Below are 23,518 nucleotides of genomic sequence, written 5' to 3' on the forward strand. Positions count from 1 at the left end.
TTGGGCATTCCATCGGCCTTCTCAAAGTCCTCGGCCTCACTCACCTCTGCATCCGTGTCACCTCGGTTATCCATCCCTGGGGGGGGGGCAGGGGAGGTAACACGAAGCAGTAGCAACCTCCCCACTTATCGTGACCCTGGCAATCCACTCCTTCAGTGAGTACGTTGATCCCGTATTCCAGATCCATTGGACACTGGGGCCCAGTGACCTCCAGAAGGGAACTTTGCTTCTATAGAGGCTACAGTCTAACCCCACAGGTGACCCCTCCCCCTCCCCCGGCCACAACTAACTCCATGTCCATCAGTGTTAATCCCCTCCCCAGCAGGTGCACGATCCGAGCACTCTACTCCATGCCCCGTTAGACAACCCCTGTTCGGCAGGGCTACCCATCAAACAAGAGGCTACAAGCTCAGGAGACGCTGTCTCGGCTGAGAGCGAGTCTCTTTCCACGGATGGTTCCTGAGTCATGGGACCAGCTTCCTGCTCCAGGGCGACGTGCCCCAAGTATGCAGCCTTTTGCAGGGCTAAATCTTCCCCTCAGTTGGTTCCCTATTTTTAGATAGAGGATACGCACCTCTTCCTTGTTGTCAGTCGACGTGGGGAAGTCCTGTGACCTTCATTTCCGAGGGACTCTGGGTTCCCTCCTTTCACGGCTTCTCCAGGCCCTTGGTGAGCTGCAGAGAGATTCACGTCCTCCAGGCTGGGATAAGGAGAGGCCCTGGTTCTTTCTCCTGCAGTGGAGAAGCCTGGAGATTTGTTTTCTTCCTCTTGGCCTTCCAGCCCTTTACCTCAACCCACCCCTCCTCACCAACCACGCCACGCTCGTCCCTGCCACCCCTGCCATTGGGTCGGGCGGGGGGGGAGAGGGGGAAGTCCTGTGGAGTTGGCTGCCTGGCATTTAGGGCAAGTCTTACAAATGTGCCCAGACTCTTCGCAGACAAGACCACATGGCCGGCCGGTTGCCCACCGAATTTTGTAATGCTCCCTCCGGTGCCACACATGAAAGTACCCCTCAGCATGCCCCAGCCAATCCAGCTCCGTGAATACCTTAGGATGGAAAGTACACCCCTGCTCAAAATGACCTCCGCTTGTCTTGAGCAGTATACGGGTGACAGGCAACCTCACCCCACCCAAAGAACACAGCTGAGGGAGGAGGTCTGCTTGCTGGAGGTGAAGGTGCACGTTATAGAGGGCCACCTTGTGTATGGGGCCTGACACCGCCTCTATCAACACGGAGACCCCTTCCACCTTTACCACAGTACGTATGGCCAGGGACACCTCTTTTAGCAGACCGTAGGCAGAAAGGGGACTTTTGGTGCATCTTACTGATCCCAATAATGCCCTTATCCCCACCCACAGACACAAGCATGAGAGCCAACTTCTGCATTTGCTCTTGGAGGTGCAGTGATATCACACTGCACTATGATTTTTTAAAGTTATCAGTCTGAAAGGTAACAGCCCTTCAAGAGTTCTTTTGTCAGAAGCTACAGCTCCTGTGGAAGAGTGAGGTCTCACCATTTTGGAGCCGCAGCCCCACACAGTCAGAAATAAAATGCCGCTGAATGAACTCAGTCACAACACTTATCAATCTTTTGAAGAGCAGTTCTGAGACGAGAGAAGAATAGTAGTCTCCTCCAGACGGGCAGGGAAATCTGTGTGATGAAACTGCAGTACTGTCCATCCTGGTGCCCGGCCAGGCCACTCTAATGTATACCGTCCAAGCAAAAGTCAAGGTTTCGCCGCAAAACCTTTCTCCCAGTTGTCCTTCACAGAGTACTCCAACTGGGAGATGATTTACCGATGTTATCAACTGGTGAAATCCGTCCCAGCTCCCAGCTAAAGTTGCAGACATAAACCTTGGCAATCCGCCAGCCAACGTCGCTGCCACAGTCTGAGCACAGACTCAACAAAACCTGGGAAAATAGCATTCCTCTGAGAAGGAAACTGCTGCAGTCCCCTGCCAAAGATGAAACATCTCTCTCCTACACCTTCCTCCATCCTTGTCACTGTTCTACAGGGTTTGTTCTGAAATAAATTGACTTTCTCAAGACCTCACGCACCACCATCTGTCCCACAGTGTGACCCTCCCCCAGTACCACCCCTTCACCACCCTCTCCCAGGAGCAGATCTCCCCCTAATCACAGACCCAGGTGTTGACTCCTCTCTCCGGGAGATTGCTGTGGGCTCTGTTCCTTCAGGATGTTGTAGAAGTTCACGCCATCTGTGCACTGCCAGAGAACAGGGACCTGTTACTGTGGACAGCCCCCATCCGAATCTAACCCCATCATCCCAGGACAAACCCCGGAACCCAATGACCTTCCTCACCCCTGCACCATTCCAGGACAGGACAAACTCCAAAACCCACTGACCTCTCCCCACCCCCGCACTGTCCCAGGACAAACCCCAGAACCCACTGACCTCCCCCCACCCTTGCACCATACCAGGACAGGACAAACTCTAAAACCCACTGACCTCCCCCCACCCCCGCACTGTCCCAGGACAAACCCCAGAACCCACTGACCTTCCCCCACTCCCGCACTGTCCCAGGACAAACCCCAGAACCCACTGACCTCCCCCCACCCCCGCACCGTCCCAGGACAAACTCCAGAACCCACTGATCTCCCCTCACCCCCGCACCATCCCAGGACAAACCCCAGAACCCACTGATCTCCCCTCACTCCTGCACGATCCCAGGACAAACCCCGGAACCCACTGATCTCCCCTCACCCCTGCACCGTCCCAGGACAAACCCCAGAACCCACTGATCTCCCCTCACCCCTGCACCGTCCCAGGACAAACCCCAGAACCCACTGATCTCCCCTCACCCCCGCACTGACCCAGGACAAACCCCAGAACCCACTGACCTCCCACCACCCCTGCACCATCCCAGGACAGGACAAACTCCAAAACCCACTGACCTCTCCCCACCCCCGCACTGTCCCAGGACAAACCCCAGAACCCACTGACCTCCCCCCACCCTTGCACCATACCAGGACAGGACAAACTCTAAAACCCACTGACCTCCCCCCACCCCCGCACTGTCCCAGGACAAACCCCAGAACCCACTGACCTCCCCCCACTCCCGCACTGTCCCACGCCAAACCCCAGAACCCACTGACCTCCCCCCACCCCCGCACCGTCCCAGGACAAACTCCAGAACCCACTGATCTCCCCTCACCCCCGCACCATCCCAGGACAAACCCCAGAACCCACTGATCTCCCCTCACTCCTGCACGATCCCAGGACAAACCCCGGAACCCACTGATCTCCCCTCACCCCTGCACCGTCCCAGGACAAACCCCAGAACCCACTGATCTCCCCTCACCCCTGCACCGTCCCAGGACAAACCCCAGAACCCACTGATCTCCCCTCACCCCCGCACTGTCCCAGGACAAACCCCAGAACCCACTGACCTCCCCCCACCCCTGCACTGTCCCAGGACAAACCCCAGAACCCAATGATCTCCCCCACCCCTGCACCATCCCAGGACAGGACAAACTCCAAAACCCACCGACCTCCCCCCACCCCCGCACTGTCCCAGGACAAACCCCAGAACCCACTGACCTCCTCCCACCCCCGCACTGTCCCAGGACAAACCCCAGAACCCACTGACCTCCCCTCACCCCCGCACTGTCCCAGGACAAACTCCAGAACCCACTGATCTCCCCTCACCCCCGCACCATCCCAGGACAAACCACAGAACCCACTGATCACCCCTCACCCCTGCACCGTCCCAGGACAAACCCCAGAACCCACTGATCTCCCCTCACCCCTGCACCGTCCCAGGACAAACCCCAGAACCCACTGACCTCTCCCCACCCCTGCACTGTCGCAGGACAAACCCCAGAACCCACTGACCTCCCCCCACCCCCGCACTATCCCAGGACAAATCCCCGAACCCACTGACCTCCACCCACCCCCGCACTGTCCCAGGACAAACCCCCGAACCCACTGACCTCCCCCCAACCCCGCACTGTCCCAGGACAAACCCCAGAACCCACTGACCTCCCCCCACCCCCGCACTTTCCCAGGACAAACCCCGGAACCCACTGACCTCCCCCCACCCCCTCACTATCCCAGGACAAACCCCAGAACCCACTGACCTCCCCCCACCCCCACACTGTCCCAGGACAAGCCCCACAACCCACTGACCTCCCCCCACCCCTGCACCGTCCCAGGACAAACCCCAGAACCCACTGATCTCCCCTCACCCCTGCACCGTCCCAGGACAAACCCCAGAACCCACTGATCTCCCCTCACCCCCGCACTGACCCAGGACAAACCCCAGAACCCACTGACCTCCCCCCACCCCTGCACTGTCCCAGGACAAACCCCAGAACCCAATGATCTCCCCCACCCCTGCACCATCCCAGGACAGGACAAACTCCAAAACCCACCGACCTCCCCCCACCCCCGCACTGTCCCAGGACAAACCCCAGAACCCACTGACCTCCTCCCACCCCCGCACTGTCCCAGGACAAACCCCAGAACCCACTGACCTCCCCTCACCCCCGCACTGTCCCAGGACAAACTCCAGAACCCACTGATCTCCCCTCACCCCCGCACCATCCCAGGACAAACCACAGAACCCACTGATCACCCCTCACCCCTGCACCGTCCCAGGACAAACCCCAGAACCCACTGATCTCCCCTCACCCCTGCACCGTCCCAGGACAAACCCCAGAACCCACTGACCTCTCCCCACCCCTGCACTGTCGCAGGACAAACCCCAGAACCCACTGACCTCCACCCACCCCCGCACTGTCCCAGGACAAACCCCCGAACCCACTGACCTCCCCCCAACCCCGCACTGTCCCAGGACAAACCCCAGAACCCACTGACCTCCCCCCACCCCCGCACTTTCCCAGGACAAACCCCGGAACCCACTGACCTCCCCCCACCCCCTCACTATCCCAGGACAAACCCCAGAACCCACTGACCTCCCCCCACCCCCACACTGTCCCAGGACAAGCCCCACAACCCACTGACCTCCCCCCACCCCCGCACCATCCCAGGACAAACCCCAGAACCCACTGACCTCCCTCCACCCTTGCACCATACCAGGACAGGACAAACTCTAAAACCCACTGACCTCCCCCCACCCCCGCACTGTCCCAGGACAAACCCCAGAACCCACTGATCTCCCCTCACCCCTGCACCGTCCCAGGACAAACCCCAGAACCCACTGACCTCTCCCCACCCCCGCACTGTCCCAGGACAAACCCCCGAACCCACTGACCTCCCCCCACCCCCGCACTATCCCAGGACAAACCCCCGAACCCACTGACCTCCCCCCACCCCCGCACTGTCCCAGGACAAACCCCCGAACCCACTGACCTCCCCCCACCCCCGCACTGTCCCAGGACAAACCCCCGAACCCACTGACCTCCCCCCACTTCCGCACTGTCCCAGGACAAACCCCGGAACCCACTGACCTCCCCCCACCCCCACACTGTCCCAGGACAAACCCCAGAACCCACTGACTTCCCCCCACCCCCTCACTATCCCAGGACAAACCCCCGAACCCACTGACCTCCCCCCACCCCCGCACTGTCCCAGGACAAGCCCCACAACCCACTGACCTCCCCCCACCCCCGCACTGTCCCAGGACAAACTCCAGAACCCACTGACCTCCCCCCACCCCCGCACTGTCCCAGGACAAACCCCAGAACCCACTGACCTCCCCCACCCCCGCACTGTCCCAAGACAAACCCCAGTACCCACTGACCTCCCCCCACCCCCGCACTGTCCCAGGACAAACCCCCGAACCCACTGACCTCCCCCCACCCCCGCACCATCCCAGGACAAACCCCCGAACCCACTGACCTCCCCCCACCCCCGCACCATCCCAGGACAAACCCCAGAACCCACTGACCTCCCCCCACCCCCGCACCGTCCCAGGACAAACCCCCGAACCCACTGACCTCCCCCCACCCCTGCACTGTCCCAGGACAAACCCCAGAACCCACTGACCTCCCCCCACCCCCGCACTGTCCCAGGACAAACCCCAGTACCCACTGACCTCCCCCCACCCCCGCACTGTCCCAGGACAAACCCCCGAACCCACTGAGCTCCCCCCACCCCCGCACCGTCCCAGGACAAACCCCCGAACCCACTGACCTCCCCCCACCCCCGCACCATCCCAGGACAAACCCCCGAACCCACTGACCTCCCCCCACCCCCGCACTGTCCCAGGACAAACCCCCGAACCCACTGACCTCCCCCCACCCCCGCACCATCCCAGGACAAACCCCAGAACCCACTGGCCTCCCCCCACCCCCGCACCATCCCAGGACAAACCCAACCTCCTGCAACTCAGACTCCACCTCTCTGCGTTACAGGTCACGTCAGCACCCTGAGTTCTCACCGGCATCCCTCACCCTGCGCCAGACCACGATCTGTGACAAACCCCGCCCAAGCCGCGACTCCCCCTGCCCCGAGAGGCAGTCGGCAGTCAGCTCACCTTCTCAATGATGTCCTCGGTCTGGGCCCACAGCTCGGTAGCCTGCTGGTATTGCCCGGCCTCGATGGCTGCCTGGACCTTGGCTGCAGTGGCACTGACCTCGTCCAGGCCCCGGTCATCCAGCAGAGACTGTAGGCAGGGCAGTCAGACGGGGAAGTGAGGGGTGCGGAGGTGAGCAAATAGGTCAGACAGAGAGAGCATTCAGGGCTCAGCGAGGCCGCAGGGTGGGGGAGACAACAGTGACAATGTTGGAGAAACGGACAGTCAGGGATGAGGGGGCGGAAGAGATGAGAAGTGGTTGGGTCAGGGTGATATAGGGCGGGCGACGGGGTGGGGGGGGTCGGACAGGGTGGGCGACAAGGACCGATTGGGTGACACAGCCCACCTGCCAACTCACCATGCTGTGAAGGAAGGGTCCCCAGGAGAGAACTGAGTCTGTGAGAACAGGGGAGAAAACTGTCAGTATCTGATGGAGGAGTTGCTTCCCTACCCACTGACCCTCCCCTCCCCTCCCCACACACAAACTCCCAAATATCCCAGCCCTCCAAATCCCTCAAACTCCAAACTTGCCCCCTTCCCACCCAGACTGTCCCCTCCCCCACCCAAGGAGAGTCAAGCCACTCCTGTCCCCAACTGCCCCCTCCCTTAGCCTCCCCCCACCCCCAGTACAGTACATACCTAGTGGGGAGATCCAGGAATCACCCAGGGCCACCCCGGCAAAGAGGCACTTGACCTTCTTGTGGAGCACAGCCTGTGGGGGGAGACCCAGTCACCGTCTGTATCAGCAACCATCCCCCCGTCCCGTCCGACCACCACAGCTATCCTGGGCGAGAACCCCACCCCTGGCTCAGAAGGGTTGGGAAAGGAAGAGGATGGCAGCAGTGATAGGGGACTCTATAGTTAGGGTGTCAGACAAGTATTTCTGTGGACGCAGGAAAGAAACACGGACGGTAGTTTGCCTCCCAGGTGCCAGGGTCTGGGATGTTTCTGATCGCGTCCATGATATCCTAAAGTGGGAAGGAGAACAGCCAGAGGTCGTGGTCCATATTGGTACCAACGACATAGGTAGGAAAAGGGAGGAGGTCCTGCAAACAGACTACAGGGAGTTAGGAAGGAAGTTGAGAAGCAGGACCTCAAAGGTAGTAATCTCGGGATTACTGCTTGTGCCACGTGACAGTGAGTATAGGAATAGAGTGAGGTGGAGGATGAACGCATGGCTGAGGGATTGGAGCAGGGGGCAGGGATTCAGATTTCTGGATCATTGGGACCTCTTTTGGTGGAGGTGTGACCTGTACAAAAAGGGCGGGTTGCACTTGAATCTGAGGGGGACCAATATCCTGGCAGGGAGGTTTGCTAAGGCTATTGGGGAGAGTTTAAACTAGGATTGATGGGGGGTGGGAACCCAACTGAAGAAACGGAGGAAGGGGCGGTTGGCTCACAAATCGAGAAAGCTTGTAGACAGTGTGAGGGGGAGGATAGGCAGATAGAAGGCATACGCTCAGACTGATGGTTTAAGATGTGTCTATTTTAATGCAAGGAGTATCAGGAACAAAGCAGATGAACTTAGAGCATGGATCAGTACTTGGAGCTGTGATGTTGTGGCCATTACAGAGACTTGGATAGCTTGGGGGCAGGAATGGCTGCTTCAAGTGCCTGGCTTTAGATGTTTCAGAAAGGACAGGGAGGGAGGCAAAAGAGGTGGGGGCATGGCACTGTTGATCAGAGATATTGTCATGGCTGCAGAAAAGGAGGAAGTCGTGTAGGGATTGTCTACTGAGTCACTGTGGGTGGAAGTTAGAAACAGGAATGTGTCAATAACTCCACTGGGTGTTTTTATAGACCACCCAATAATACAGTAGCAGATAAGGAGACAGATTTTTGGAAAGATGCAATAATAACAGGGTTGTAGTGGTGGGAAATTTTAATTTCTCAAATACATCTCCCTAGATCAAGGGGTTTAGATGGGGTGGAGTTTGTTAGGTGTGTTCAGGAAGGTTTCCTGACACAATATGTAGGTAAGCCTACAAAAGGAGAGGCTGTACTTGATCTGGTATTGGGAAATGAACCTGGTCAGGTGTCAGGTCCCTCAGTGGGAGAGCATTTTGGAGATAGTGATCACAATTCTATCTCTTTTACCATAGCATTGGAGAGGGATAAGAACAGACAAGTTAGGAAAGCGTTTAATTGGAGTAAAGGGAAATATGAAGCTATCAGGCAGGAATTTGGGAGCATAAATTGGAAACAAATGTTCTCAGTGAAATGTACAGAAAAAATGAGGCAAATGTTCAGGGGATATTTGCATGGAGTTCTGCATAGATACATTCCAGTGAGACAAGGAAAGGATGGTAGGGTACAGGAACCATGGTGTATAAAGTCTGTTGAAAATCTAGTCAAAAAGAAAAGAAAACCTTACAAAAGGTTCAAAAAGCTAGGTAATGATAGAGATCTAGAAAATTATAAGGCTAGCAGAAGGAAGCTTAAGAATGAAATTAGGAGAGCCAAAAGGGGCCATGAGAGGGCCTTGGTAAGCAGGATTAAGGCATTCTACAAGTATCTGAAGAGCAAGAGGATAAGACGTGAGAGAATAGGACCAATCAAATGTGACAGTGGAAAAGTTTGTATGGAACTGGAGGAGATAGCAGAGGTACTTAATAAATACTTTGATTCAATATTCACTACGGAAAAGGACCTTGGCAATTGTAGGGATGACTTACAATGGACTAAAAAGCTTGAGAATGTAGATATTAAGAAAGAGGATGTGCTGGAGCTTTTCGAAAGCATCAAGTTGGATAAGTCACCAGGACCGGACAAGATGTACCCCAGGCTACTGTGGGAGGCAAGGAAGGAGATTGCTGAGCCTCTGGCAATGATCTTTTCATCATCAATGGGGACGGGAGAGGTTCCGGAGGTTTGGAGGGTTGCGAATGTTGTTCCCTTATTCAAGAAAGGGAGTAGAGATAGCCCAGGAAATTATAGACCAGTGAGTCTTACTTCAGTGGTTGGTAAGTTGATGGAGACGTTCCTGAGAGGCAGGATTTATGAACACTTGGAGAGGCATAATATGATTAGGAATAGTCAGCATGACTTTCTCAAAGGCAAGTCGTGCCTTACCAGCCTGATTGAATTTTTTGAGGATGTCACTAAACACATTGATGAAGGAAGAGCAGTAGATGTCGTGTATATGGATTTCAGCAAGGCATTTGATAAGCTACCCCATGCAAGGCTTATTGAGAAAGTAAGGAGGCATGGGATCCAAGGGGACATTGCTTTGTGGATCCAGAACTGGCTTGCCCACAGAAGGCAAAGAGTGGTTGTAGATGTGTCATATTCTGCATGGAGGTCGATGACCAGTGGTGTGCCTCAGGGATCTGTTCTGGGACCTCTTCTCTTCATAATTTTTATCACTGACCTGGATGAGGAAGTGGAGGGATGGGTTAGTAAATTTGCTGATGACACAAAGGTTGGGGGCGTTGTGGATAGTGTGGAGGGCTGTCAGAGTTTACAGTAGGACATTGATAGGATGCAAAACTGGGCTGAGAAGTGGCAGATGGCATTCAATCCAGGTAAGTGTGAGGTGCAAACACGAGGAAATCTGCAGATGCTGGAAATTCAAGCAACACACAGAAAAAATGCTGTTGAACGCAGCAGGCCAGGCAGCATCTACAGGAAGAGGTAGGTGGTTCATTTTCGTAGGTCTAATATGATGGCAGAATATAGTATTAATGGTAAGACTCTCGGCAGTGTGGAGGATCAGAGGGATCTTGGGGTCCAAGTCCACAGGACACCCAAAGCTGCTGCGCAGGTTGACTCTGTGGTTAAGAAGGCATACGGTGTATTGGCCTTCATCAATTGTGGGATTGAGTTCAAGAGCCGAGAGGTAATGTTACAGCTGTATAGGACCCTGGTCAGACCCCACTTGGAGTACCGTGCTCAGTTCTGATCACCTCACTACAGGAAGGATGTGGAAACTATAAAAAGGGTGCAGAGGAGATTTACAAGGATGTTGCCTGGATTGGGGAGCATGCCTTATGAGAATAGGTTGAGTGAACTCGGCCTTTTCTCCTTGGAGCGACGGAGGATGAGAGGTGACCTGATAGAGGTGTATAAGATGATGAGAGGCATTGATCATGTGGATAGTCAGAGGCATTTTCCCAGGGCTGAAATGGCTAACACGAGAGGGCACAGTTTTAAGGTGCTTGGAAGTAGGTACAGAGGGGATGTCAGGGGTAAGTTTTTTACGCAGGAAGTGGTGAGTGCATGGAATAGGCTGCCGGTGACAGTGGTGGAGGTGGATACTATAGGGTCTTTTAAGAGGCTCCTGGATAGGTACATGGAGCTTAGAAAAATAGAGGGCTATGAGTAACCCTAGGTAATTGCTAAAGTAAGTACATGTTCGGCACAGCTTTGTGAGTCAAAGGGCCTGTATTGTGCTGTAGGTTTTCTATGTTTCTCTGTTTCTATCGCCCCTCCATCCCCACCCTCCGCAAACTCACGACCCTCTGCCCTGAGCCTTAACTGTGACCTACAACCCCTTCTACCATGACTCTTACCTGTGACCCTGACCACTCACTGCGACCCTTGCCCTAACCTCTCCCCACGACTATGGTATGACCCTTTGACCTGATTTCTCTGTGACCCCCCTACCCACCCTGACCCCTCCCATTAACCATTATCCTCCATGACCCTGTGACCTTCTGCCCTGACCATTCCGTGACTTTGTCTTGATCCCACCCTGACCCTACAACCCAATTTCCCTGTCACCCCACTACGCACCCTGACCCCTCCCATTAACCATGACCCTTCACCCTGACTCTTGCACACGCTCCTGTGACTTCTGCCCTGACCCTTCTGTGACCCTCTGAATTCACACGACCCCACGACCCGACCTCCCTGTGACCCCACGACGCATCCTGACCCCCTGATTCACCTTGTTCCGCCACCCTGACTCCTCCCCATGACCTCTACCTGAAGCAGTTCCAGTCCGATGGCCGCAGCCATCTTCCCACCATACGATTCGGAGAAAATGTAGAACGGAACATTCTGTGGAGAGAGAGAAGCCGGTCACCCTTGACTTGATCCCCAAACCCTTGATTCTCAGGCCAGCATGAACCCCTCACCCCACTCAGACACCCATTCTAAACCCTGACATGACCCCACCCTTGATCCTCAACCCAGCCTGAACCCCTCACCCCACCTTCTTCCCAAACCTCATCCTAAACCCCGACCCTGCCCCACCCTTGATCCTCAGCCCTGACCCCCTGACCCCACCCGAATTCTCCTGTTGGTGGAGGAGCAGGTCCTCGCCTTGTGACCCCACCTACATACAACGCCTGTGGTGCTGCACCCACTGCTGCCAGTACCTGGAACTCAGGCTTGTGCTGGAAGAAGTTCTGGAGAAGGACCATCATGTCTCTCACCACCATGTCCAGGTCCTTGGCGAAGGCACCACTGTCAGTGGCGTAACTATAACCCGCGCCCACTGGGTTATCCACAAACAGCAAACTGGCTGCCTGTACCTGTCAGCCGGACAAAGAACAGGCAGAATCACATCGCATCACACATGGGTACATGCAGTGAGGATGGTGAAATGGAAAATGGATACTGCAGGGAAGAAGGGAGGAGGAGCGAGGGATGAGGGGGTGAGGGGGAAGGGGGAAGGGGGAAGGACAGCTAGAGATGGGAGGCAATTCTGACTCCTGCCTTATTCCATTCCAGTCCTGATGAAGGATGAGCCCAAAATATCGACTGTTTATTCCCCTCCATAGATACTGCCTGACATGCTGAGTTCCTCCAGCATTTTGTGTGTTGATACCAACGACATAGGCAGGAAGATTGATGAGGTCCTGAAGTGTGAGTTTCGGGAATTAGGCAGAAGGCTGAAGAACAGGACCTCAAGGGTGGCGTTCTCAGGATTGCTGCCAGTGCTATGTGACAGTGATGGTAAGAATTGGAGGAGATGGCAGTTGAATGCGTGGCTGAGGAGCTGGTGCAGGGAGCAGGGTTTTAGACTTTTGGATCATTGGGATCTCTTCTGGGGAAGGTGGGACCTGTACAGATTGGATAGGTTGCACCTGAACTCGAGGGGGAGCAATATCCTTGCAGGTAGGTTTGCTAGCATGGTTCGGGAGGGTTTAAACTAATTTGCGAGGGGGATGGGACCCAGAGCGATAGAGCAGTGAAAGAAGTGCATGGAGTAAAGCCAGATCTAACATATAGAGAGGCTTTGAGGAAAGAGAAGCAGAATAAACGGTGTAAAGACAGTAAGGTAGAAGGGCTGAAATGTGTGTACCTCAATGCAAGAAGCATCAGAAACAAAGGTGATGGACTGAGAGCTTGGATACATACATGGAATTATGATGTAGTGGCCATTACAGAGACTTGGCTGGCACCAGGGCAGGAATGGATTCTCAATATTCCTGGATTTCAGTGCTTTAAAAGGGATAGAGAGGGTGGAAAAAGGGGAGGAGGGGTGGCATTACTGGTCAGGAATACTATTACAGCTACAGAAAGGGTGGGTAATGTAGCAGGGTCCTCTTTTGAGTCAGTATGGGTGGAAGTCAGGAACAGGAAGGGAGCAGTTACTCTACTAGGGGTATTCTATAGGCCCCCTGGTAGCAGCAGAGATACAGAGGAGCCGATTGGGAGGCAGAATTTGGAAGGGTGCAAAAATAACAGGGTTGTTATCATGGGTGACTTTAACTTCCCTAATATTGATTGGCACCTGATTAGTTCCAAGGGTTTAGATGGGGCAGAGTTTGTTAAGTGTGTCCAGGACGGATTCCTGTCACAGTATGTGGACAGGCCGACCAGGGGGAATGCCATACTAGACCTAGTACTAAGTAATGAACTGGGTCAGGTCACAGATCTCTCAGTGGGTCAGCATCTGGGGGACAGTGACCACCGCTCCCTGGCCTTTAGCATTATCATGGAAAAGGATAGAATCAGAGAGGACAGGAACATTTTTGATTGGGGAAAGGCAAATTATGAGGCTATAAGGCTAGAACCTGTGGGTGTGAATTAGGATGATGTTTTTGCAGGGAAATGTACTATGGACATGTGGTCGATGTTTAGAGATCTCTTGCGGGATGTAAGGGATAAATTTGTCCCGGTGAGGAAGATAAAGCATGGTAGGGTGAAGGAACCATGGGTGACAAGTGAGATGGAAAATCTAGTCAGGTGGAAGAAGGCAGCATACATGAGGTTTAGGAAGCAAGGATCAGATGGGTCTATTGAGGAATATAGGGAAGCAAGAAAGGAGCTTAAGAAGGGGCTGAGAAGAGCAAGAAGGGGGCATGAGAAGGCCTTGGCGAGTAGGGTAAATGAAAACCCCAAGGCATTCTTCAATTATGTGAAGAAAAAAAGGATGACAGGAGTGAAGGTAGGACCGATTAGAGATAAAGATGGGAAGATGTGCCTGGAGGCTGTGGAAGTGAGCGAGGTCCTCAATGAATACTTCTCTTCGGTATTCACCAATGAGAGGGAACTTGATGATGGTGAGGACAATATGAGTGAGGTTGATGTTCTGGAACATGTTGATATTAAGGGAGAGGAGGTGTTAGAGTTGTTAAAATACATTAGGACGGATAAGTCCCTGGGGCCTGATGGAAGATTCCCCAGGCTGCTTCACGAGGCGAGGGAAGAGATTGCTGAGCCTCTGGCTAGGATCTTTATGTCCTTGTTGTCCATGGGATGGTACCGGAGGATTGGAGGGAGGCGAATGTTGTCCCCTTGTTCAAAAAAGGTAGTAGGGATAGTCTGGGTAATTATAGACCAGTGAGCCTTCCATCTGTGGTGGGAAAGCTGTTGGAAAAGATTCTTAGAGATAGGATCTATAGGCATTTAGAGAATCATGGTCTGATCAGGGACAGTCAGCATGGCTTTGTGAAGGGCAGATCGTGTCTAACAAGCCTGATAGAGTTCTTTGAGGAGGTGACCAGGCAGATAGATGAGGGTAGTGCAGTGGATGTGATCTATATGGATTTTAGTAAGGCATTTGATAAGGTTCCACACGGTAGGCTTATTCAGAAAGTTAGAAGGCATGGGATCCAGGGAAGTTTGGCCAGGTGGATTCAGAATTAGCTTGCCTGCAGAAGGCAGAGGGTGGTGGTGGTGGAGGGAGTACATTCAGATTGGAGGATTGTGACTAGCGGTGTCCCACAAGGATCTGTTCTGGGACCTCTACTTTTCGTGATTTTTATTAACGACCTGGATGTGGGGGTAGAAGGGTGGGTTGGCAAGTTTGCAGACGACACAAAGGTTGGTCGTGTTGTAGATAGTGTAGAGTATTGTCAAAGATTGCAGAGAGACATTGATAGGATGCAGGAGTGGGCTGAGAAGTGGCAGATGGAGTTCAACCCGGAGAAGTGTGAGGTGGTACACTTTGGAAGGACAAACTCCAAGGCAGAGTACAAAGTAAGTGGCAGGATACTGGGTAGTATGGAGGAGCAGAGGGATCTCGGGGTACATGTCCACAGATCCCTGAAAGTTGCCTCACAGGTGGATAGGGTAGTTAAGAAAGCTTATGGGGTGTTAGTTTTCATAAGCCGAGGGATAGAGTTTAAGAGTCGCGATGTAGTGATGCAGCTGTATAAAACTCTGGTTAGGCCACACTTGGAGTATTGTGTCCAGTTCTGGTCACCTCACTATAGGAAGGATGTGGAAGCAATGGAAAGAGTACAGAGGAGATTTACCGGGATGTTGCGTGGTTTAGAAAGTATGCATTATGATCAGAGATTAAGGGAGCTAGGGCTTTACTCTTTGGAGAGAAGGAGGATGAGAGGAGACATGATAGAGGTGTACAAGATAATAAGAGGAATAGATAGAGTGGATAGCCAGCGCCTCTTCCCCAGGGCACCACTGCTCAACACAAGAGGACATGGCTTTAAGGTAAGGGGTGGGAAGTTCAAGGGGGATATTAGAGGACGTCTTTTTACTCAGAGAGTGGTTGGTGCGTGGAATGCACTGCCTGAGTCAGTGGTGGAGGCAGATACACTGGTGAAGTCTGAGAGACTACTAGACAGGTATATGGAGGAATTTAAGGAGGGGGCTTATATGGGAGGCAGGGTTTGAGGGTTAGCACAACATTGTGGGCCAAAGGGCCTGTACTGTGCTGTACTATTCTATGTTCTAAAACAAGAGAACGTGTTTTAATGACAACCAGCTGGTGGCCCTGACACCTACCATCATGAACTGACTCTGGCATCAGGCATCCTGAAGTGATACCGGCCAGTGGCCCTGACACCTACCATCAGAAAGTGACTGACACCTACCATCATAAAGTGACTGACACCACCATCAGAAAGTGACTGACACCTACCATCAGAAAGTGACTGACACCTACCATCAGAAAGTGACTGACACCTACCATCAGAAAGTGACTGACACCACCATCAGAAAGTGACTGACACCTACCATCAGAAAGTGACCGACACCTACCATCAGAAAGCGACTCTGACACCTACCATCAGAAAGTGTCCGACACCTACCATCAGAAAGTGACCGACACCTACCATCAGAAAGTGACCGACACCTACCATCAGAAAGTGACTGACACGTACCATCAGAAAGTGACTGACGTCTACCATCAGAAAGTGACTGACACCTACCATCAGAAAGTGACTGACACCTACCATCAGAAAGCGACTCTGACACCTACCATCATAAAGCGACTCGGACACTTCATCCAGAGAAAGCAAAAAGAAAAGTTCAAGGTTAAGTTTTTTCCTCCTTCTCTTCTTTATATCTGCTCAGCTAGGACAGTAGAGATGTCAGAAAGACGGTAGAACGCTCCTCTTGCGGGATGTGGGAAGGCAGGGAGACCTCCAGTGTCCCAGATGACTACAAACTGTGAGAAATGCATCCAAGTGCAGCTACTAATAAACTGTGTTGGAGCTGGAACTGGATGAACTCTGGATCATTTGGGAGGCTGAAGGAATGATACCTCGGACATACAGAGAGATAGTTACACCCAAGGTGCAGGACACAGGAATCTGGGTGACAGTCAGGAAGGAGAAAAGGGTTAAGCAGCCAGCGCAGAGTACCCCTATGGTCATCCCCCTTAACAACAGGTATACCACCTTGGATACTGGTGACCTAACAGAGGAAAGTCACAGTGGCTGGGTCTCCGGAACTGAGTTCAGCTCTGTGCCTCAGAAGGAAAGGGGGGAGAAAAGGCACATTGTGATGATAGGGGATTCATTCATTAGAGGGATGGACTAGAGGTTCTGTGGGCGAGAATGAAATTCCCGGATGTTGCATCCTGGGTGCCAGCACCCAGAACATCTCGGATCGAATCCTCAGCATTTTTAAGTGGGAGAGTGAACAGTCTGAGGTCATGGTCCATGTAGGCACAAATGACACGCGTAGAATGAGTGAGAAAGTTCTCCATTGGGAGTTCAGGGAGTTAGGTGCTAAGGTAAAGGGCAGGACCTCCAGGGTTGTGATCTCAGGATTGCTACCCATGCCATGTGCAGGTGAGGCCAGAACTAGGAAGGTTATACAGTTTAACACATAACTAAGCAGTTGGTATAGGAGGGAGGGCATAAGATTTTTAGATCTCTGGACTCTCTTCCAAGGAGAGTGGGACCTGTTCAGAAGGGACAGTTTGTACCTGGACTGGACGGGGACTAATATCCTAGTGGGAAGATTTGTTAATGCCACACGGTGGGGTTTAAATTAGAGTTGTAGGGGAATGGGAACCCAAGTTAGTGGAGAGGTTAGAATTAGAATATCTTTATCGTCATTGTTGCAGAGCAATGAAACATAGTTTAGCAGCTCAACGTTTTGCAGCATGACAAAGAATATATACATAAAATAAACTCTAAAACCTTAAGAGTGCAGTCCAAAATTAATAATATATGGATTGGGGGGTGGGGGGAGGACTATTGCACACCCGCCATTCCTGGAAGTGTGATGCATTTAGCTGCCGCCGTCTTAGGAGGGGGGCAGGAGAAGAGAAGGGGGTGTTATACATTTCACTGCTTGTGGGTAGAAGCTGTTAAGGAGTCTCTTTGTTTTCGTCCTTAATGCTCTGTATCTCTTCCCAGAAGGTAGAGGGGAAAACAGGTGATGTCCAGGATGAGTGGGATCCTTTGAAATACAAGTAGCCTTCTTTTGAAGTCTGCCAGTATAAATGTCTCTGAGGGAGGGTAATGTTGTGCCAATAACCCGCTCTGCTACCCTCACCACCCGCTGCAATCCTTCCTGTTCTATTCTGTGCAGCTGGCAAACCACACTGCACAGCAATACGTCAGGAGGCTCTCTATAGGTTGTGGAGGCAAATGGTGGTAAGACCTCAGACAAAGTTAGTAATCAAAAGGTTGAGCATGGTGCGACTAGTGTCCTGAGCTGCGTGTATTTCAATGCAAATAGGATCGTAGGAAAGGTGGTTAATAGTGCTCAGGATGAGGTAGCTGGTTTACAAACAGAGGCAATGTGTAGTGAGAAGAGGCTGTTCATAGGGCAAACTTGCAGTCAACAGAATGAGTTTCAACGTAAAAGGCAGACAAAATCGTGAAGAGTGAACACAGGACTGAAGACGTTATATTTGAACGTGTGCAGTATATGGAGTAAGGTAAATGAACTTGTAGTACAGTTGCAGATTGGCAGGTATGATGTTCTAGGCCTCACTGAATCATGACTGAAAGAAGATTCTAGCTGTGAGTGAGATGACCAAAAGTTCAAATTGTATCAAAAGTACAGGCAGGAAGCCAGAGGGGGCAGCGTTGCTCTGTTGGTGAAAAATGAAATCAAATCCATAGAAAGAGGTGACATAGGGCCAGAGGGTGTTCAATCATTGTGGATCCACCTAAGGAAATGCAAGGGTAAAAGGACCATGATGGGAGTTGTATACAGGCCTTCAAACAGTAGTAAGGGTGTTATCTACAAAATACAACTGGAGATAGAAAATTCATGCCAAAAGGTTGTAATAGTCATGGGTGATTTCAATATGCAGGGAGATTGGGAAAATCAGATTGGTCCTGGATTCCAAGAGGGGGAATTTCTAGAATGCCTAAAAGATGGCTTTTTACAGCAGCTTGTGGTGGAGCCCTCTAGGGGTTGAGCAATTCCGGATTGGGTGTTGTGCAAGAAACCAGAATTGATTAGAGAGCTTAAGGTAAAAGAACACTTTGGGGACAGGTAATATGATCAAATTCACCCTGAAGTTTGAGAAGGAGAAACTAAAGTCAGATGTATCAGTATTACAGTGGATTAAAGGGAATTGTGTTGGCGCATGGCCAAGTGGTTAAGGCGTCGGTCTAGTGATCTGAAGGTCGCTAGTTCAAGCCTTGGCTGAGGCAGCGTGTTGTGTCCTTGAGCAAGGCCCTTAACCACACATTGCTCTGTGACGACACCAGTGCCAAGCTGTATGGGTCCTAATGCCCTTCCCTTGGACAACATCGGTGGCGTGGAGAGGGGAGATTTGCAGCATGGGCAACTGCTGGTCTTCCATACAACCTTGCCCAGGCCTGCTCCCTGGAAACCTTCCAAGGCGCAAATCCATGGTCTCACAAGACTAAAGGATGCCTATAAAGGGAATTACATTGCCATGAGAGGGAAGCTAGCCGGAAGTGGTTGGAAAAGAACACTGGCAGAGATGACAGCAGAGCACAATGGCTGGAATATCTGGAAGCAATTTGGAAGGCAGAGGATATATACATCCCAAATAGAAGAAGTATTCTAAAGGCAAGATGACATAACTGTGGCTAACAAGAGAAGTCAAAACCAACATAAAAGCCAAAGTGATGGCATATAATAGAGCAAGTATTAGTGGGAAGTTAGAGGATTGGGAAGTTTTTTAAAACCAACAGAAGTCAACTAAAAAAGTCATTAAGGAAGTGAAGATGGAATACAAAAGTAAGCTAGCCAACAATATTAAAGAGGATATGAAAAGTTTCTTCAGATACATAAAGTGTAAAAGAGAGGCAAGTGTGGATATTGGACTGCTGGAAAACGAAACAGGAGAGGTAGTAATGGGGGCAGGAGAACAACAAGATGGTGGACAAACTGAATAAGCATTTTGCATGTCTTCACCGTGGAGAACCCTAACAGTATGGTGGGAGTTCCAGGTGTCAGGGGCATGAAGTGTGTGAAGCTACCATAACTAGAAAGGTGTTTTTTTGGGAAACTGAGCGATCCGAAGGTAGATAAGTCACCTGGATCAGATAGTGTTCACCCCAGGGTTCTGAAAGAGGTGGCTGAAGAGATTGTGGAGGCTTTAGTAATGATCTTTCAAGAATCACTAGATTCTGAAATGGTTCCCAAAGACTAAAAAATTGCAAATGTCACCCCATTCTTCAAGCAGGAAGATAGGAAACTGTAGTCTAACCTCAGTGGTTGGGAAGGTGTTGGAATCGATTATTAAGGATGAGGTCTCAGGGTACTTGGAGGCACCTGATAAAATAGGCTGTAGTCAGCATGGTTTCCTCAAGGGAAAATCTTGCCTGACAAATCTGTTGGAACTCTTTTGAGAAATAACAAGCAGGATAGACAAAAGAAAATCAATTGATGTTGTGTACTTGGACTTTCAGAAGATCTTTGACATAGTGCCACACGAGGCTGCTTAACAAGCTAAGAGGCTAAGGTATTACAGGAATACACTAGAATGGAAAAAGTAGTGCTGGTTGGCAGGAAGCAAACACTGGGAATAAAGGGAACCTTTTCTGGTTGGCTGGCAGTGACTACTGTTGTTCCAAAGGTGTCTGTGTTGGGACCTTTTTTTTTACATTACATGTGAATGATTTGGATGATGGAATAGATGGCTTTGTTGCAAAGTTTGCAAATGATATGAAGGGCAAGTAGTTTTGAGGAAGTGGAGAGGGAACAGAAGGACTTTGACAGATTAGGAGAATGGGCAAAGAAATAGCAGATGGAATACAGAGTATGGTCATGCACTTTGGTGGAAGAAATGAAAGGGATGGCTATGGTATCTGTGGTGAGGAAGACAAATGTGATGTTAGCATTCATTTCAAGAGGATTAGAAGGATGTAATATTGAGCTTTTATAAAGCACTGCAGAGGCCTCACCCAGAGTATTGTGAGCAGTTTGGGGCCCTTTATCTTAAAAAGGTTGTGCTAAAACTAGAGAAGATTCAATGATTCCAGGATTGTATGGCTTGTCATATGAAGACAGTTTGATGGCTCCGGGCCTATATTCATTAGAATTCAGAAGAATGAGGGGTGACCTCATTGAAACCTGTCGAATGGTGAAAGGCCTTGATAGGGTGGATGTGGAGAGGGTGTTTCCTATGGTGGGAGGGTCTAAGACCAGAGAACATAGCCTCAGAATAGAGGGTCATCCTTTTAGAACAAAGGTGAGGAGCAATTTCTTTAGCTAGAGAGTGGTGAATCTGTGGAACTTGTTGCCACAGGCAGCTATGGAGGCCAAGTTTTTATGTATATTTAAGGCAGAGGTTGATAGATTCTTGTTTGGTCAGGGCATGAAGGGATACGGGGAGAAGGCAAAAGAGTGGGGCTGAGAGGAAAATTGGATCAGCCATGATGAAATGGTGGAGCAGACTCGCTGGGCCAAATGGCCTAATTCTGCTCTTATATCTTATGGTCTCACACCACCACATGATTATTCTAAACACTGGTGCCCCACAAGGTTGCATTCTCAGCCCTCTACTCTGCTCCCTGAACACTCATGACTGCAGTCAGACTCTGCTGTAACTCCATCTGCAAGTTTGCTGACTGTGATATTGATGTGACTCGGACACCGCTGTAGATTGAACAACCACATTTATTCACCAGACTTCCATTTTCACTTCTCCATGTCCTGACGTCATACGCACTCTGACCTTACGAATACTCACACGATACATTACATCCCCCTTCTCAAGATTTTTTTCTTTTTGCAACACTGTGAATTACCAAAACAATGCCTTCTTACAGTGCAACAACCATGACATAAACTAAAAAAAACTTGACTTCTTGTACTGTATTCTGCATTGTATCTTACAATACTAACAGCAGTGTATTTTCTTTTACTAACATAGACTAATAAACCTTTCATTTCACACTTTGGAACTTATGACATGTGTGACTTTGCCTCAACTGTATGTCTAGTCTGTGTATCTAGCTGGAAGTTTGACTTGTCTCCCAGACCGTGTGTGATACAACTGTGACTGTGCTTGTCCTTCATCAATGTCAGTCTCTCGAGTGGCCTCTGTGTCTTTGCGGTCTGCATCACTCTTGGTGTCGTTTGTTTCCATGTCTGTATATGTGGAAATGTCCTGTGCATCTGTACATGGAAACTCCCTCTCGCCTGTCTTCAGCAGATGCTTCCTGTTCCTCCTGTAGACTCTTCCATCCGGCGTGCGAACTATGAAGGATCTTGGTTGCTGATGTCTGTTCACAACCACAGCTGGTTGCCAAGTGTCTCCTCTGTGTATTCTTACATTTTCACCTGTATGCAGATCTGGCAACTGTCTTGTATGTCTGTCATAGTAGCTCTTTTGCTTTACTTGCTTGTACTTTTGCTTGTCATGTACTTGAGCATTACCTTCAGGAGTCAGTAGAGTTGTGGACATTGGCAGTTTGGACTTCAGACGACGTCCCATCAACAGCTGCACAGGAGAGAACCCCACACCCTCAATCGGTGTGTTGTGGTATTCAAGCAGAGCGATGTAAAGGTCACCATTGCTGCTTTGTGCCTTCTTGAGCATGTTCGTGACAGTTTGTATAGTTCTCTCTGCTTGTCCATTAGACTGAGCGTGCCCTGGACTGGAAGTAACATGTTGAAATTCCCAGCTTTCTGAGAACCCTCTGAACTCACCACTGGCATATTGTGGACCATTGTCACTAACGACAATATCTGGAACCCCATGTCTTGCGAATGTCAGCTTCATTGCGGTAATGACACCTCGACTGGACATGTCACCTAACTTGGTGATCTCCAGATATTTTGAATAGTAGTCCACGCAAAGCAGATATTCTGCACCATTGTAGTGAAAGAGATCAGTGTCAATCTTCTCCCATGGTCTTCCTGGTAGCGGTAGCTGTACCACGGCCCTGACCTTTTCATCATCTGGTTTTAGCCCATCAGCACTGAGTACCTGACCTATGTATTTGATCTCTGTGGTTCTGATTTTACATTTACTTTTGTTCAGTTTTAGGTTGTACTCATGTGCTCTCTCCAGGAGCTTCCTCAGTCTCTGATCATGTTCCTCAATTGTGTCACCTCATATCAGCAAATCATCAATGACGTTGACCACCCCGCCCAGGCCTTCAATCATTTGTGCCATGGATCTCTGGAATACCTCTGATGCAGAAGAAATCCCAAAGGGTAGACGCAGAAAACAATATCTCCCTATGGGCGTATTGAAAGTACATAATTTGGAACTTTCTTCATCCAGCTTGATCTGCCAGAAACCTTGATTTGCGTCTAGTACTGAAAAGTATTTTGCATTAGGCATGTGGGAGACAACCTCTTCAACCGTGAGCAGCGGGTAGTGCTCTCTTTTGATGGCTTGGTTGAGATCCATGCAAATCCTCGTCTTTTTTTCTGTGACCACTGCACCATACTATTCACCCAGTCAGTCAGTTCTATTTGTCTTGTTATGACTCCCATCTGTTCCATTCTGTGTAGCTTCTCCACTACTTGATCTCGGGGCATGCACGACTGGTGCAATAGTTGGATCAATCTGGATATGGTGTTTCCCTGGTAAACATCCTAATCCAGAAAACAAGTCATCAAAGTCTTTGAGAATGTCATTTTCTTTTTCAACACCATAGATTCGCTTCACCAGGCCTAGCTTTGTGCATGTTGCTTTGCCCAGTATTGCTGGAACTTGTTACTGTACTATTTCAAACTCGATCTTGTATTGTTGACCTTTGTACACATAGGTGAGTGCTCTTTTGCCCAGTGGCGCCGTCTTGTGGCTGAAATATGCAACAAGCTTGCAGGTGGATTTTCTCAATCTTCCTCTGATGTCCAGCGAGTTGAATGTTTCTGCTGACATTACATTGCACTTTGCCCCAGTGTCAAGCTTAAATGTCACATTCCTCCTGTTTATTATCAGATCTTGAGTCCAATCATCTTCATCCTCCATCTCTG

At 50.8% G+C, this 23,518-nt stretch overlaps 1 protein-coding gene across 2 annotated transcripts in view; it reads right to left on the reverse strand.

Moving 5' to 3' along the window:
* Nucleotides 1–23,518, reverse strand: part of scpep1 (serine carboxypeptidase 1) — a 50,326-nt gene that overhangs the window by 17,913 nt on the left and 8,895 nt on the right. Inside the window, exons 4-10 of one of the 2 annotated variants that reach the window (XM_063030710.1) lie at nt 11,824–11,979; nt 11,429–11,503; nt 7,142–7,214; nt 6,861–6,898; nt 6,464–6,592; nt 2,147–2,228; nt 575–731 (exon numbers count right to left, since the gene is read on the reverse strand). In XM_063030710.1, coding sequence (XP_062886780.1) covers nt 575–731; nt 2,147–2,228; nt 6,464–6,592; nt 6,861–6,898; nt 7,142–7,214; nt 11,429–11,503; nt 11,824–11,979 — 710 coding nt within the window. The remainder of the gene's footprint in view (nt 1–574; nt 732–2,146; nt 2,229–6,463; nt 6,593–6,860; nt 6,899–7,141; nt 7,215–11,428; nt 11,504–11,823; nt 11,980–23,518) is intronic. The other variant, XM_063030709.1, reaches the window with a different exon arrangement.

The sequence above is a fragment of the Mobula hypostoma genome, chromosome 22, assembly GCF_963921235.1.
Source record: "Mobula hypostoma chromosome 22, sMobHyp1.1, whole genome shotgun sequence".
Lineage (NCBI taxonomy): Eukaryota > Metazoa > Chordata > Chondrichthyes > Myliobatiformes > Myliobatidae > Mobula > Mobula hypostoma.